Source organism: Heptranchias perlo, chromosome 1 (genome assembly GCF_035084215.1).
Source record: "Heptranchias perlo isolate sHepPer1 chromosome 1, sHepPer1.hap1, whole genome shotgun sequence".
NCBI lineage: Eukaryota > Metazoa > Chordata > Chondrichthyes > Hexanchiformes > Hexanchidae > Heptranchias > Heptranchias perlo.
In genome coordinates, this window is record NC_090325.1 from 135,768,075 (window position 1) to 135,783,837 (window position 15,763).

A 15,763-nucleotide genomic window follows, 5' to 3' on the forward strand; every position below is an offset into this window, starting at 1 on the left:
GGCCTATAGCCTCTGCCACCTGTCCTTGGGGTGAGTGAGTGGGGATGGGGAGAGTAGATGGAGGATTAGCAACAAGATGAATGACAGCAGGCCAAGGAAAGAAGGATAAAGGGATCGAATGAGTAGTTCAAAAGGGAAGAGGAATGAGTAGTGATGGGAGTGAGGGGGTGGTAGGAAGGCCAATGGACACAATGGGAATAAGGTGATGGTGGGAAGCATGAGTGATTGGGGCAGGGGATGGGAAGGGAGCTGAGGGCTGCATTTTCCCCACAACTATCACCCCAAAGGAGCCACCAGCCTTGTGCTGGTGGTTCCTTTCCTCACCATATCATGCCATATAACTCACTACTTCTCACTAGGGTAGAAAAAAAAAGAAAAAGACAGAGAGAGAAGCAAAAAGAGTTGAGGAAAGAGAAGCAGAAATGACAAAAAGAGAGATAGAATCAGAGGAAGAAAGAGAAATAGCAACATGAAGATAACAGAGACAGTAAGAGAGAGACCATAATTTGCAATTTACTGTGTGCAATGTCATGGGAGATTGACATCAGTGCACATCTCCTGTCATAATTTTCCAATATAACATCCTATTTCCACATTTCATAAACGATCCCATGACACAATTCAAAGAAGAACAGGGGAGTTTTCCCCAGTGTTGTGGCCAATATTCAACCCTCAACCAACATCACTAATAAACAGATTATCTGGACATTATCTCATTGCTGTTTGTGGGACCTTGCTGTGCGCAAATTGGCTACCATGTTTCCTACATTACAACAGTGACGACACTTCAAAAGTACTGTACTTCATTGGCTGTAAAACGTTTTGGGACCTCCTGAGAAAGGTCCCAAGGATGACGCCAGGTTTGATCTCTGGTCTGTGGGTTGAATTAACTGATCTCGGCCAAAACAGCAGTAGTGTGTTAGAATTGACCTCAGGGTTAAGGAGGCAGAAATCAGCATTGTTTCTCACTCTGGAACACTATTCAATGACCGCTGCTGGAATTTGAGGTATGTAGGAACTGAGTAAAGACAGGGTTTGGCTCAGCTGTGATGTCCCCTTCAATCAAATGGTCTGCTAATAATGTCTAAGGTGACATGTGAAGATTGGCCGCTTGGGTGAGGTACCAGGTGATGAATGACACTTGTGGAATTGTACCCCAGCAAGGAATCAACGCCTTCAGGAGATGAGGGGGAAAAAAATTGGCAAGGAAAAAAAAACTCAGCAATTATCCCTGTGAAGGACTAGCAGGAAGCACATTAGCTGCCATGCCACCAGAGGATGCACAAGAGAGACCTAGGGTGACTAGACTGCCAATTTTTCCTTACTGTGGGGAATTACTGCCTGGCACTTACAGGAGGCAAGAGCAAATGACCAAGATCAGGAATACACTTTCTGGAGAATCAGTCACTAATCTGCATGTTTCTATCTCTAACAGTGTGTTGGAGCACAAATGTGCTGTGACCCATCCTTACCACTTACCTTAAACTCTTTCATATCACAGGGTGGCAGCAAATGAGGTACTTTGAACCCTCTCAACGAAAGCGCAAAGGGTTGCCAACTCTGGCTGGTCCCATTCTTGGAGCTTTCATTACATGATCCCCTGCCTCCATCCGCCCCGTCCAGTCAAACAGTCTTTTTCCCATCACCAACATTTAAAAAAATAATAACCAAAAGTTAGATGAAGAGGGATGGGAGGAGGCTCATGTGGAGCATAAATGCTGGCACAGACAAGATGGGCCGAATGGCCTGTTTCTGTGCTGTAGACTCTATGTAACTCTTTGTAAAATGAAAAAAAAAACCACAATTTTTCCTAAGATTTTTCTGCCGGGTTGCTCGCAGCAGTGTCTAGGAGATTTATCTTTAATCCCTGTGGAGTCCAAGACAATCCTGGAGGATTGGCATACCCTATAATAGATCACGGTGGCACAGAGGGCACCAGCTAATCTCCACGTTGTCTGCACGAGTTGTATGTATGGTTCCTGGGAGAGCGACTGTAAGCTGGACCAAGTCCTCACCTCCAGCAGATGGTGCTCTGTGGCTGCCTGTCTGAGTGTGAGTGATTGAATGAGCAAAGAGGAAAAAGCTCAGTGAGCATTAAGTGATCTGCTGTTCCACCCTCTTTCTCTGTCTACTGTGTATGTCTGTGTGCGCGACACTGTGGATCTGTCTCAGGGTTTGGATCTTACATACACATTAAATCAAGTCTGGTTAGCAGCCGGCTTGCAATTACCACAGCCACATGATCATGGCAGTCATGGTGCACAAGGGCAGTGCCCCTTGGACACGGAGCTCTCTTTCCAGATACCTGTGGCTTTCCATTTTCTTCGGGCTTTTCCTTCTCCCCCCGGCACTGGCCGGGATCTCGCTGCGCTTTGACCGAAACGGAGGCGCTGGGCTCGGGAGGCAGCTGCGCCGGATCGGCGGAGATCACCGCGACCGTGTCGGGCTGGACGAAGGAGCGCGGGTTAAGAGGTCTCCTGAACCCCAGGAGCCGGCTCTGGTCAGCACCTCCTTCATCCTCAGAGGAGACGCTTCACACAACCAGGCGATGGTGCATTGGACAGGCGAGAACAGCAGCGTAAGTCAGCACCAACCTCACCGCGATTGAAAATAGCAACATTGTCACGATGTGAATTGGAAAATGTTTTTTGTTTGTTATTATTGTGTAGACACAAGCTCCCGTCATGGTTTGATACAAACCGACCTGTCCCCTTGCTGGGCACGGGCTTTAATCTGATACAATTTATAACTCTGCAAGAAACATTTGGAACAGTTTGTCGGAAATGTGTCCATGAGACACGCGCTGATCCAGGGCAGACGCGCGAGTCGCCCACACCCCGCGTTACAGCAGCGCTAGAAACTTAACTTCAACAACAAAAAATATATATATATATATATATATATAGCCAAGCGAAGAAGAGCGCTGCTGTGGTGGGGAAAGGAGTTTGGAATAATTAGTAATAATTCTTTTTTTAAAAAAAAATAAAGCTTGTCTGGATGCGCCACGCTGAGCTCGATGCGGAAATGCGAGTGCGCGCCACAGGTCAAGTTTGCAACCGTAAACCCTTCGGTGATCGCACTGAACTCATCCCGCTCCATCCACACCGCGGGGAGAATGCATTCGGTTCGATGTTAGTGGCGGTTACTTTAAATCACTAACTGTTAAGGTGGCTTTCACTCTTTGATTGAATTATACCCACCCAGAATGTACAGCTGTTGAGTGCACGGTGTGTTCGAGATGTGCTTCCTGTGCTCCTCAGGACCGCGCTGCGCATGGGTGCAGCGCACGAGTGAACAGCTTGATGGCAGCGGTTTCACATCTGCCAAGGAGTGCACCCGCCTTATTGTTCACCTGAAGAGGGGTGACGGTGTAAGCAAGGCTCCTTACAGATGTTCACTTCGAGGAGTTCTTTTCTAGCACACGGTTTGCTGTTAAGACGCTGGCTGGCCTGCTAAGATTGCTGATGCTGTCCAATAACGCTGAAGAAAAATGAGAGTTGGAAACCCTGAATGCAGTCCAGAATTCTTTCTTGCCCCAATTTTTCCTCTCCTGCCCAGACTTTTACGAGTTCCGAGGGCCACGCTGGCACCTCTCTTTCCCCTTATAAGAGACTGCAGGCTGTTTGTTCTTGAGGTGGAGGAGGGGTTGAGAGGCTTCACACCTGGGTCTGGTCCTGCTCTCACTCCACATTTTTTTTTATTATTTGTTGTAATTTGTTCAGCTTTTTCTTTTTTTCAATTTTCTTTTTCTCACTCCTCACTCCACATCCACACACCCACACCCACACTTTCCATCAGGTGCCACTGAGTAATGATCAAGAGCAGGAGCACTGGCTGATTTTTCTCTCCTCTAACCCAGCAACACTGAGGCCAGTTGTTAGCGGCCCCCATTTATACCCTGACAGATTAGCTAACCCAGCACAGGCCAGGAATCAAACCTGGGATCTGTATGGCTTAGTACGACATGGGCTGGTGTCTTTAGCCAGTAGGCAATTTGGGGATAGGTTGCCATTGACTATTGTTGGAGCTCCTGTGATTGTCCTCCATAACTAAGGCAGGGACTTGAACCCTGGTGTGTTTCAGATTGTCCATGGTTGCTCGTTCATGGACTTATTATGCGCTGCAGCTGCGCCATGGTTTGCAGGTTGTGGATGCCATTGGCTAATTTGTGGATTAGCTCATCTGCCTTTTGATGGCATTTCCTCCACCAAGGGTGCCACTACCCTCCTCCAGGCACTCATCTGCCCGAAGATATTGGCACTTTCAGGAGGTGGCCAGATTACTTAACTGATGCCCAGCATTCGATATTACAGGTAGTGCTGTCCACTGTCATCATGGTTGCAGGTTTTAACCCCTGACCTGATAACATGGAATGCCAAGTGAGATGCAATTTTTGTAGTGGAAATTTTATAGCCTGAAAATTGGAGGCATTTTTATTGTAATATTGTCATATTTAAGCATTTTTGACAGTTTGTCTATTGAAAGAATTTGGCGGAAAAAGTTGCTTTTAATGATTTTGTTTCATAGAATCAAAGGTTACAGCACGGAAGGAGGCCATTCGGCCCGTCGAGTCCAAGCCGGCTCTATGCAAGAGCAATCCAGCTAGTCCCACTCCCCTGCCCTTTCCCCATAGTCCTGCAGATTTTTTCCTTTCAAGTACTTACCCAGTTCCCTTTTGAAGGCCATGATTGAATCTGCCTCCACCACCCTCTCGAGCAGTGCATTCCAGATCCTAACCACTCGCTGTGTAAAAAAGTTTCTCCTCATGTCACCTTTGGTTCTTTTGCCAATCACCTTAAATCTACGTTCTCTGGTCCATGACTTTTCCTCCAATGGGAACAGTTTCTCACTATCTATTCTGTCTAGACCCTTCATGACTTTGAATACCTCTATCAAATCTCCTCTCTGTTCCAAGGAGAACAACCCCAGCTTCTCCAGTCTATCCACATAACTAACGTCCCTCATCCCTGGAATCATTCTAGTAAATCTCTTCTGCACCCTTTCTAAGGCCTTCACATCTTTCCTAAGTGCGGTGCCCAGAATTGGACACAGTACTCCAGTTGTGGCCGAACCAGTGTTTTATAAAGGTATATCATGACTTCCATACTTTTGTACTCTATGTCTCTATTTATAAAGCCCAGGACTCCATATGCTTTTTTAACTGCTTTCTCAACCTGCCCTGTCACCTTCAACGATTTATGCACATATATCCCCAGATATCTCTGCTCCTGTATCCCTTTTAGAGTTGTGCCCTCTAGTTTATATTGCCTCTCCTCGTTCTTCCTACCGAAATGCATCACTTCACATTTTTCTGCGTTAAATTTCATCTGCCACATGTCCGCCCATGCCACCAGCCTGTCTATATCCTCTTGCAGTCTATCACTATCGTCCTCACTGTTGACTACCCTTCCAAGTTTTGTGTCATCTGCACATTTTGAAATTGTGCCCTGTACATCCAAGTCCAAGTCATTAATATATTATCAAGAAAAGCAATGGTCCCAGCACCGACCCCTGGGGAACAACACTGTGCACCTCCCTCCAGTCCAAAAAACAGCCGTTCACCACTACTCTCTGTTTCCTGTCCTTTAGCCAATTCTGTATCCATGTTGCAACTGCCCCCTTTATTCCATGGGCCGCAATCTTGATGATAAGCCTACTGTGCAGCACTTTATCAAACGCCTTTTGAAAGTCCATGTACACCACATCAACTGCATTGCCCTCTTCTACCCTCTCTGTTACCTCATCAAAATACTATCAGGTTAATTAAACACAATTTGCCTTTAACAAATCCGTGCTGGCTTTCCCTAATCAATCCACACTCGTCCAAGTGACTGTTAATTCTATCTCGGATTATCGTTTCTAAAAGTTTCCCCACCACCGAGGTTAAATTGACTGGCCCATAGTTGCTGGGTTTATCCTTGCACCTTTTTTGAACAAGGGTGTAACATTTGCAATTCTCCAGTCCTCTGGCACCACCCCCCGTATCTACGGATGTATGGCCAGCACATCCGCAGTTTCCACCCTTCCCTCAGCAACCTAGGATGCATCCCATCCGGGCCGGATGACTTATCTACTTTAAGTACATCTAGCCTTTCAAGTACCTCTTTATCAATTTCTGGCCCATCCAGTATCTCAACTATATCTTCCTTAACTGAGACTCTGGCAGCATCTTCTTCCAATTACAGATGCAAAGTACTCATTTAGTACTTCAGCCATCCCCTTTGCCTCCATGAGTAGACCTCCTTTATGGTCCCTAATCGGCCCCACCCCTCCTCTTAATACCCTTTTACTGTTTACATGCCTGTAGAAGACTTTTGGATTCCCTTTTATGTTGGCTGCCAGTCTATTTTCATACTCTCTCTTTGCCCCTCTTATTTCCTTTTTCACTTCCCCTCTGAACTTTCTATATTCTGCCTAGTTCTCACTTGTGTTATCAACCTGACATCTGTCGTACGCTCCTTTTTTCCATTTCATCTTACTCACTATCTCTTTTGCCATCCAGGGCTCTCTGGCTTTAGTTGCTTTACCTTTCTGCCTTGTGGGAATGTGCCTAGACAGTACCCGAACCATCTCCTCCTTAAAAGGCCGCCCACTGTTCAATTACAGTTTTGCCTGCCAATCTTTGATTCCAATTTACCCGGTCCAGATTTGTTCTCATCCGTTGAAATTGGCCCTTCTCCAATTAAGTATTTTTACTTTAGTCAAAGTGCATTCTCACAAGTCTAAAAAAAAGACACCTCGGCGAAAGATGGTCAGTATGCTAAATGGAAGTTGTTTTCCCCAGGGACTAAACAATAAACAATATGTTAGCTTGTGTAGATAGTTGAAAAACACCTGATAGCCATTATGTTGGAAATCCCTTTGATCCCTGCCTGACTGTGAACAGAGGGAGATAAAAAGTAGAGGCTGGGACATAGGTTGGCAGAGAGACTTCTTGAAACTGGAAGGTTGTGAGGGCCATCAGGTTTGTTAGAGAATGCTGTGAGGGCTTTTGCTGAGGCAAAGAGGTTAAAAATGCTGGTAGATAGTTGGAAATCATCTTGTTTAAGTCAAGTAAGTCGATCCACTGATGAGGACTAGTGTGGTGTGTACTTCATTTTGTATTAGTATATGAAGATAAATTGTATGGATTGAATTAAGTGAGTCTGGTTATAATGCTTGTTCTGTATGTTCATCTTACTATAAATAAACAGTTTAATGATTTGTTTCTGGCCTCATCTCACCAAATGTTTGCTCGGTCTGCCTTCGGAGAGATTGAAAAAGCACAGATGTAAAATTTGTGACTATCTGGTTCGGGTCACAAGGGTACAAGCAGACCCGAGAAATTATCTACGGCGGACCCAAATTTGTAACCGTTATACTATTGGTCATTTTTAAAGTGCTTTGTTGGAAAAAATAAATTCCCGATTGTCAACTAAATGAGCCAGTGTCCACATTCAATATGCTGGTGAACTGCAAGTTTATCATAATTTCCTGTTTGAAGAGTGTGTTGATCATATATTTAATCCATCCATTCATCTCCCTTTTTCTTCTTGAGATGCTGACTCCTACTGTGGTCCTCTGGTACCTCACCCAATTGGCTATTCTTCATGTATGAGCCTAGACATGAATGTCACAGGCTATTCCACTCTGGGGAGGGGGCATCACAGCTGAGTTCAATTCTCTCTTCACCCAGCATGTGCTTTCTAAAAGCTAGACACTGTAACTGATCGCGAGTGAGAACTATGTTGATTTTTGCCTCTGCCTAGCTTGGGGTGCTGAAGCAATTATACAACCCATACTGCCATCCTGGCTAACATCAGCTAACTCTATGCAAACTGGGGTTCAAAGCTGAGACTTTCCTGGTCTTTATGGCTCAGTTCCACACTGAGCTGTGAAGCTATCAAATAACTAAACCATTGGATGAAGGTGATCTTAGACACTAAGAATGGACGTAATTGGTGTTGGTACCTAAAACCCCCACAGTTCTGTGGGGATTCTACTGGTCCCCCATGGTAACACCAGCAGGAGATCTGTAGAACGCCCATGGAATTTCAGGCTCAAGATGTTTTAAACTTTTATCAGGATGCGGTTTTCCCTCCCTTGCCAGCAAGAAAACAGCTAAGGTATAATTTTCTGACATCTCGCTATTGGCAGGGAGCATTGCCAGCCAGAAGTGAACATTGGAAATCGGGGCCATAATGTGCTTGGTTTTCCAACTATTTAATGTACGTTACATTTTAAAAAGTAGCTGGACTCATGCCAGTCCACGATGACTTGGGCCTGTCTCTGTCTCTGTTTCTGTCTATAATTTTAATAATTAATGCACTTTTAATTTAAAAAAAACAGTTGAACATATGCTACTCCATAAGGAGTCCTGTCTCTTCAGGTCTTCCTGTAGGTCCCATTTACATCATGTGAATATTTGTATACCTTTCTCTCACTCCCTCTCACATCATAGTCCCTTCTCCTCCCTCTCTCCCCTCTACTCCTTTTCTTTTTAACTATAGTAATTATATTAGAATCAAAAATTGGTATGCAAAACAGTAATTGAACAATGGAAGGCCTTCAAGAGGAGTTAGTTTGGGTATAGAGTAGACACGCTCCTACGAGGGGGAAAGGAAGGGCATCCAAAGCTAGAGTCCCCTGGATGTCTAAAGATATAGAGATTAAAATGAAACAGAAATGGAGGCTTATGTCAAATGAAAGGTTCATAATATAGTAGAGAACCAGGCTGAATACAGAAAGTACAGAGGAGATCTAAAAATGGGAATGAGAGGGGCAAAAAGAGAGTATGAGAATAGATTAGCGGCTAACATAAAAGGGAACCCAAAAGTCTTTTGTAAACATATAAATAGTAAAAGGGTAGTCAAAGGAAGTGTGGGACCGATTGGGATAAAAAAAGGAGATCTTCTTATGGAGGCAGAGGGCATGGCTGAGACACTAAATGAATACTTTGCATCCGTCTTCACTAGAGAAGAGGATTCTGCCATCGTAGCAGTAAAGGAGGAGGTAGTAGCGATATTCGAAAGGATAAAAATAGATAAAGAGGAGGTATTTATGAGGCTACCTAGGAATGAGGATACCTAGGCAAGAACACCTAGGAATGAGGATACCTAGGCAAGAACCATAAAAGAACCCCATGCTGCTTGCTAAATAGCTAATGCCTACCTTATTGCAACATGCTAAGAGTAGAACAATGTGCCTCATTCTTTACAAAGCTTGCGTGCTTAGCTCTTTATTTGTATGTCCTGTTATGTCCTAACAGTTAAGGTGACTTGAGAAGATTAAGGGTCCGGTTGAGTTGTTTACTGGAAATTGTGCAGCTGGAACATCCTGCGGTTTGGAAATGCTTATCTCGACCTTCAAGTGTTTTGCTGTAATGAAGGAACTATGTAACCTGGGCGTGACTACCAGAATGTGTACGGGTACAACTTATGATTGGCTCCGAATAATCGGCTGTTACGCTAAATGCTCTCGCTGTAACTGTATAACTGTGCAACGCACTGAATGTTAATTGCTTGCTCTGTTGGACTCGACGGACTCTGGTAGGAGTCACTGCCGATGCATTAGAGTAAGCCCCGCGGATAATAAATTCTGTTGAACTCTGAAGGTGTATTCGACTCAGTGATTGCTGAACCAGACTGAGGGTAAAAGAATCCAGTTCAACACTTAAAAGATTGGCAGTACTCAAAGTAGAAAAGTCACCTGGTCCAGATGGGATGCACCCTAGGTTACTGAGGGAAGTAAGGGTGGAAATTGCAGAGGCTCTGGCCACAATCTTCCAATCCTCCTCAGATATGGGGATGGAGGACTGGAGGATTGCAAATGTCACAACCCTGTTCAAAAAAAGGGAGAGGGATAAACCCGGCAATTACAGGCCAGTCAGCCTAACATCGATGGTGGGGAAAGTTTTAGAGACAATAACCTGGGATAAAATAAATTGGCACCTGGAAAAGTATGGGTTAATAAATGAAAGTCAACACGGATTTGTTAAAGGAAAATCGTGTTTGACTAACTTAATTGAGTTCTTTGATGAAGTAACAAAGAGGTTTGATGAGGGTAATGTGTATATGGACTTTCAAAAGGCATTTGATAAAGTACCTCACAATAGACTTAATAGCAAAATTAAAACCCATGGGATTAAAGGGTCAGTGGCAGCATGGACACAAAATCGGCGAAGGGACAGAAAGTAAAGAGTAGTGGTGAACGGTTGTTTTTCAGGCTGGAGGGAAGTATACAGTGGTGCTCCTCAGGGGTCAGTATTAGGACCACTGCTCTTTTTGATATATACTAATGAGCTCGACTTGGGTTTAGAGGGTATAATTTCAAAGTTTGCAGATGACACGAAACTCAGAAATGTAGTAAACAATGTGGAGGATAGTAACAGACTTTGGGAGGACATAGAGAGACTGGTGAAATGGGCAGACACACGGCAGATGAAATTTAACGCAAAGTGTGAAGTGATACATTTTGGTAGGAAGAATGAGGAGAGGCAATATAAACTAAATGGTACAATTTTAAATGGGGTGCAGGAACAGAGAGACCTGGGGGTGCACATACATAAATCTTTGAAGTTGGCAGGACAATTTGAGAAGGCTGTTAAAATCCTGTTAAAACGGGACCCTGGGCTTGGTTAATAGAGACATGATTTTATCAGGGGAGGCAGGGGAGAGGGGTGGAATTACTGATGGGAAACCCGGAAGTACGGGTTTCCTGGATGTCCTTATGATTTTGACGGTTTCCCGCTCGACAGGCCAGCCTGATTGACAGGCTGGCCTCAGTCGGACAGGAGAAGAGCCAGGAAGAGGACGTGAAAAGATAAGTGTTAGATGGAGTGGAGGGAGGGCTCAGTCATGGTGGGGGAGGGGGTGTGTTGTCATCGGGGTGGGGGTTGGTGGCCTCGCTCATCGGGATGGGGCTCAGTCATCGGGGGAGTCGGTCATCGGGAGGTCGGGGTCTGGGGCCTCAGTCATCAGGGGGCTCAGCCATCGGGGGGGCTCGATCATCAGGGGGGTCGGTCGTCGGGGGGTGGGTCGGAGATCGTGGGCCGTGGCCGCTGCAGGTAGACTTGTTGGGCCTGTGGGAAGGAAGCACTCCTGCTCCTCCTGGCCCACAAGCTGTACTGTAAAGGTACGTATCTGCAGTTTCGGGCTTTATTGCCTCCTCTCACGTGTTGTGAAGTAGAAGGCCTGGGAATCCCGGCGCCCAGGGGTTAAAAACAAAAAATCTGTCAAAATGGAGGCCCGCATCCTCCTTGAAAACTTTTACGACCGATCTGCTTCCTAAGAGCGGGTTGGTCGCCTGGTAATTGCCCTGCCTCCGTGAAAACCGGAAGTGGGCGGGATGGTGGCTTTAGATTTTTTAAATTTTTACTGCCAACCCACCCGTTTTTCCCATTTAAAATCATACCCATAGAGTACAAAAGCAAGGAAGTTATGCTAAACCTTTATAAAACACTGGTTAGGCCTCAGCCTGGAGTATTGTGTTCACTTCTGGGCACCACACTTTAGGAAGGATGTCAAGGCCTTAGAGAGGGTGAGAAGAGATTTACTAGAATGGTAACGGGGATGAGGGACTTCAGTTATGTGGAGATACTGGAGAGGTTGGGGTTATTCTCCTCAGGACAGAGAAGGTTAAGGGGAGCTCTAATAGAGGTGTTCAAAATCATGAGCTGTTTTGATAGAGTAAATAAGGAGAAACTGTTTCCAATGGCAGAAGGGTCGGTAACCAGAGGACACAGATTTTAGGCAATCGACAAAAGAGTCAGAGGCGACATGAGGAAACATTTTTTTGCGCAGTGATTTGTAATAATTAGGACTGCACTGCCTGAAAGGTTGGTGGAAGCAGATTCAATTGTAACTTTCAAAATAAATTGGGTAAATACTTGAAGGGAAAAAAATTACAGGGCTATAGGGAAAGAGCAGGTGAATGGGAGTAATTGGATAGCTCTTTCAAAGAGCCGGCACAGGCACAATGGGCCGAATGGCTCCTCCTGTGCTGTATACACTATGATACTATGATATATGACTGCAGTTCCTAGCAGATACAGCATTCTCCTGCCACATGTCAAATGTAAACCATCTGCCTTACACAGAATGACCACCAGTGCAGACATAAACATTAACTTGATTGCTGCTGCTATTTTGGCAGCTTATTAACTGTTGCTCCCACTTCTATTATAGCACTGCTTTAATGTTACTCTTTATTTTAGAAGTAACTGAAAGCAACACAATAAATACCATACTTTTGCCTCACCTATGTTTTCAATTCTTTTTTCAATATGGAAATTGTTCAATGCTGTTACAGACACAGAGTGATTCAGAACAGTTAGAGTCTGATTAGTAGTGAATCCTTTCAAGCTTCACTAAAAATTGAAATGTTATGAATATTTTTAATGAGTGTTCAGGCAGGTAGATGCAGTCTGAATAACTTATGCTTGTGGCCCCAGTGGGGAATTATCACTGTGCATCGTTTTAACAATTGAATTAAATGTAACTATAAAAATGCTGGTATACCATCGAACATAGGGGAACTCGGTGGATATCAAGAAGGGGCATTGAGTGAATAGGGGGGGGGTGCCACAGGGCAGGGTGGCTTGTATACCAAGAGGCAAATCATTCTGTTCACACAAAAGGGAGCAGGAGAGGGCAACCTGATAGTTAGAGGGTGTCGTGGGCAGGAAACTACATTCCTGTCCAAATTCTTAAGTTATCTCTTTCAATTCTGATCTCATATTTAACTGGTTAAGTAGACATTTCAAGAGGATAGTTCGCCATAGCTGCCCTTGCCAGCATGTGTGTCCTTCTGACTCTTCAAGATCATCATGTGACTCAGTACTATATAAGTACTTAATCATTATAAAATAACCAAACAAATGGTTATTTTATGATGGCAGCTATTAATATTGAAATGTCACATAAGACCATCAGGGAAAATGGAAATCCACTAGTACTGAAGAGTGCCAGTAAATTGATCAAACAAGAAAATACATGGGGGAATTTGCATAACGTAACAACCCAAAGTATTCAATGCATAATTATACTGCCATTTTTATATTATATTGTAATCCATTCTTGAAGGTGTCTTCAGGCCCCACATTAAACTCTGTACTCTTGCCACCAACTCAGTCTCCTTCCCCAGCCATTGTGTCAGGCTGAACCAGACTGTTCACCACCTCAGCATCCTATTCGACCCTGAGCAGAGCTTCCGACCCCCATACGCTCTCCATCACAAAGACTGACTACTTACGCTTCTGTTATACTGGCTGCCTCTACCTCTACCTCACCTTATCTGCCACTGAAGCCCTTATCTGTACCTTTGTCACCTCCCAACCTCCATAAACTTCATCTCATTCAAAACTCTGCTGCCTGCATCCCATCTCATACCAAGTCCCACTCACCCATCTCCCTGTTCTCTGAATGCCTCAAATTAAAAATTCTCATTCTTGTGTTTAAATGCTTCCATGTCCTTGCCCCTCCCTTTCTCAGTAACCTCCTCCAGATCTTAAACCCCCCCACACCCTGAACTCTTCACTCCTCTGACTCTGGCCTCTTGTGCAATCACTACCCCCCCCCGCCCCCAATGCCTCTGTGAAGTGCTTGGAATATTTTTTCTACATTGAAAGTGACTTATAAAATAAATGTTGATGTTGTTGGTTAAACCTTATACAGACTGACTCTATCAGCTGGAGCTTGGGCTAAAACTAATCCTTTATGATAGAATCTGCACACCATTACCAGACGGATATGTCAAACACTTAATTTTCTCTTTTAACGCTTTACATCCTAGCTGTTAAAAATGTTACTTTTAAAACTTAAATCCTTGAGCACTTGGGAAGATAATAAGCCACCTCCAGCAATAATTATACAATGGATTCTCTTATTTCCTATTTATCATTTGAAGTAGATTCCACTTTTCCATGTTTCCGATTCATGCATTCCTGTTGTATCAATTATGCAGGTTTGGTGGAAGTGGGTTAGAGTCCAATAGGCTGAGAGAGTCTGATGGAAGTTCACAGCTGTTCCACATTATAAGGTTATGGTGGTGTCCATTAACAAGCTGCTTGGTCAGTGGTCAGTCTAGCAACAAAGGAAGATTTTTAAGTTTAACTCATACTGCTCGAGAGTAAATAAAGTAAATTCAAAATAGAAAATGGACTGCACCAAAAAATTATGTCTATCAGTCAGTAATTCACACACACACACACACACACACTTAGTTTGGTGTTGGTGAATCTCTGAAGGTGCATTTGCACTACAGATTGGTGTGAAGCGGCTTTTTCTTCGCACCAATGCTAATATTGTGCAGTGTTAATGGAGAGTTATGGCCCAACCTGACTCGAAAGCAAAGAGCAGTGATATTCCCTTCTTCAGAGAGTCTCAGTCTACTTCATTCCCATGTCAGATTGGTCCTTGACTCCAGATTTAGACAAGTGCATTAGAACTATAGTGTTGGTGCAAAGAAAATTACTTTGCACTAATGCTACCATTGTACTGTAAATGCACGTTCAGATAGAATGTACAAAATGGAGAATTTTAGCTATGAGGAAAGATTTGATAGGTTGGGGTTGTTTTCATTGGAACAGAGGAGGCCGAGGGGTGATTTAATTGAGGTGTATAAAATTATGAGGGGCCTAGATAGAGTGGATAGGAAGGACCTATTTCCCTTAGCAGAGGGGTTAGTGACCATGGGGCATAGATTTAAAGTAATTGGTAGAAGGATTAGAGGGGAGCTGAGGAGAATTTTTTTCCCCCAGAGGGTGGTAGGGGTCTGGAACTCACTGCCTGAAACTCACTGCCTGAAAGGGTGGTAGAGGCACAAACCCTCAACTCATTTAAAATGTCCTTGGATGTGCACTTGAAGTGCTGTGACCTATAGGGCTACGGATCAAGTGGTGGAAAGTGGGATTAAGCTAGATTGCTCTTTTTTGGGCTGGCACGGACACGATGGGCAGAGCGGCTTGCTTCCGTGCCGTAACTTTCTATGATTCCAGGTAAATTGCTTTAGGTGCAAACCGTGGAAAATCGTGCAACATAGAAAGGAAATTTATTTGTCCTACAAACTAATTTGTGTACAGATAATATCAGCTGGAGCCATGCTTTTTATTTACGAATAACGATCAGGTGGTAATATCATCTCCAGCAATTAAAAGCATTTAGATAAACAGCAGGAGCGAATTTCAGTTGAACGGGGATGTGATGTATATTTGGTGGCCTGGAGGAATTAACGTGGGACTTGATCCATTTTGGTCCTGGGTCCTAATTTTAAAGCGGTTGATAAACTGTCAGTGCGAATCGTGCTCCTCAATAGGCAGCTCACTGATCTGGAGGCAGGAAATAGGACAGGGCAGCCGAATGTGAAGGGCATGCAGCAGCAACTTCAAGGGGAGGGGTATAAGCATTGGGGATGAAAGGAAGCAGGACTATAGGCAGCGGGCAACGTGTGCAGAACCTACAGGTAAACGGCAGTCAGCCCAAAAATCAGGAGGAACAAGCAAGTTGGTGCAACTACTAGCCAATGGATTTTGATCCCGCAAACAGGGCGGTAGTGAGATGAAAACCGCCCTATCCATTTTATTCTATGAAAGAAAGTTCTTTTTGATGTCAGTAAGACCAGAGTAAGTTATTAATCAAGTGATTGGAACAGGGATATTACAAAGTGAGTTGTACAGTTCTTAACTGTATGTAAGTGCAGTAGGACAGTATGTGCCATGTTGCTGCTTTTGCTTAACCAGTGTATTGTATTTAATCCTACAATAGTGGCAGTGCTTATATGAAGCTCT

The 15,763-nt window shown here is 44.2% G+C and overlaps 1 protein-coding gene across 2 annotated transcripts in view; it reads left to right on the forward strand.

Annotated features, from left to right (window-relative positions):
* The first annotated feature begins 2,094 nt into the window (after window positions 1–2,094).
* sorcs2 (sortilin-related VPS10 domain containing receptor 2) overlaps window positions 2,095–15,763 on the forward strand; it is a 598,225-nt gene continuing 584,556 nt past the window's right edge. For both annotated transcript variants that reach the window (XM_067991267.1, XM_067991275.1), the window contains exon 1: window positions 2,095–2,578. In XM_067991267.1, the coding sequence (XP_067847368.1) occupies window positions 2,240–2,578 (339 nt within the window). In that variant the 5' untranslated portion in view covers window positions 2,095–2,239. The remainder of the gene's footprint in view (window positions 2,579–15,763) is intronic.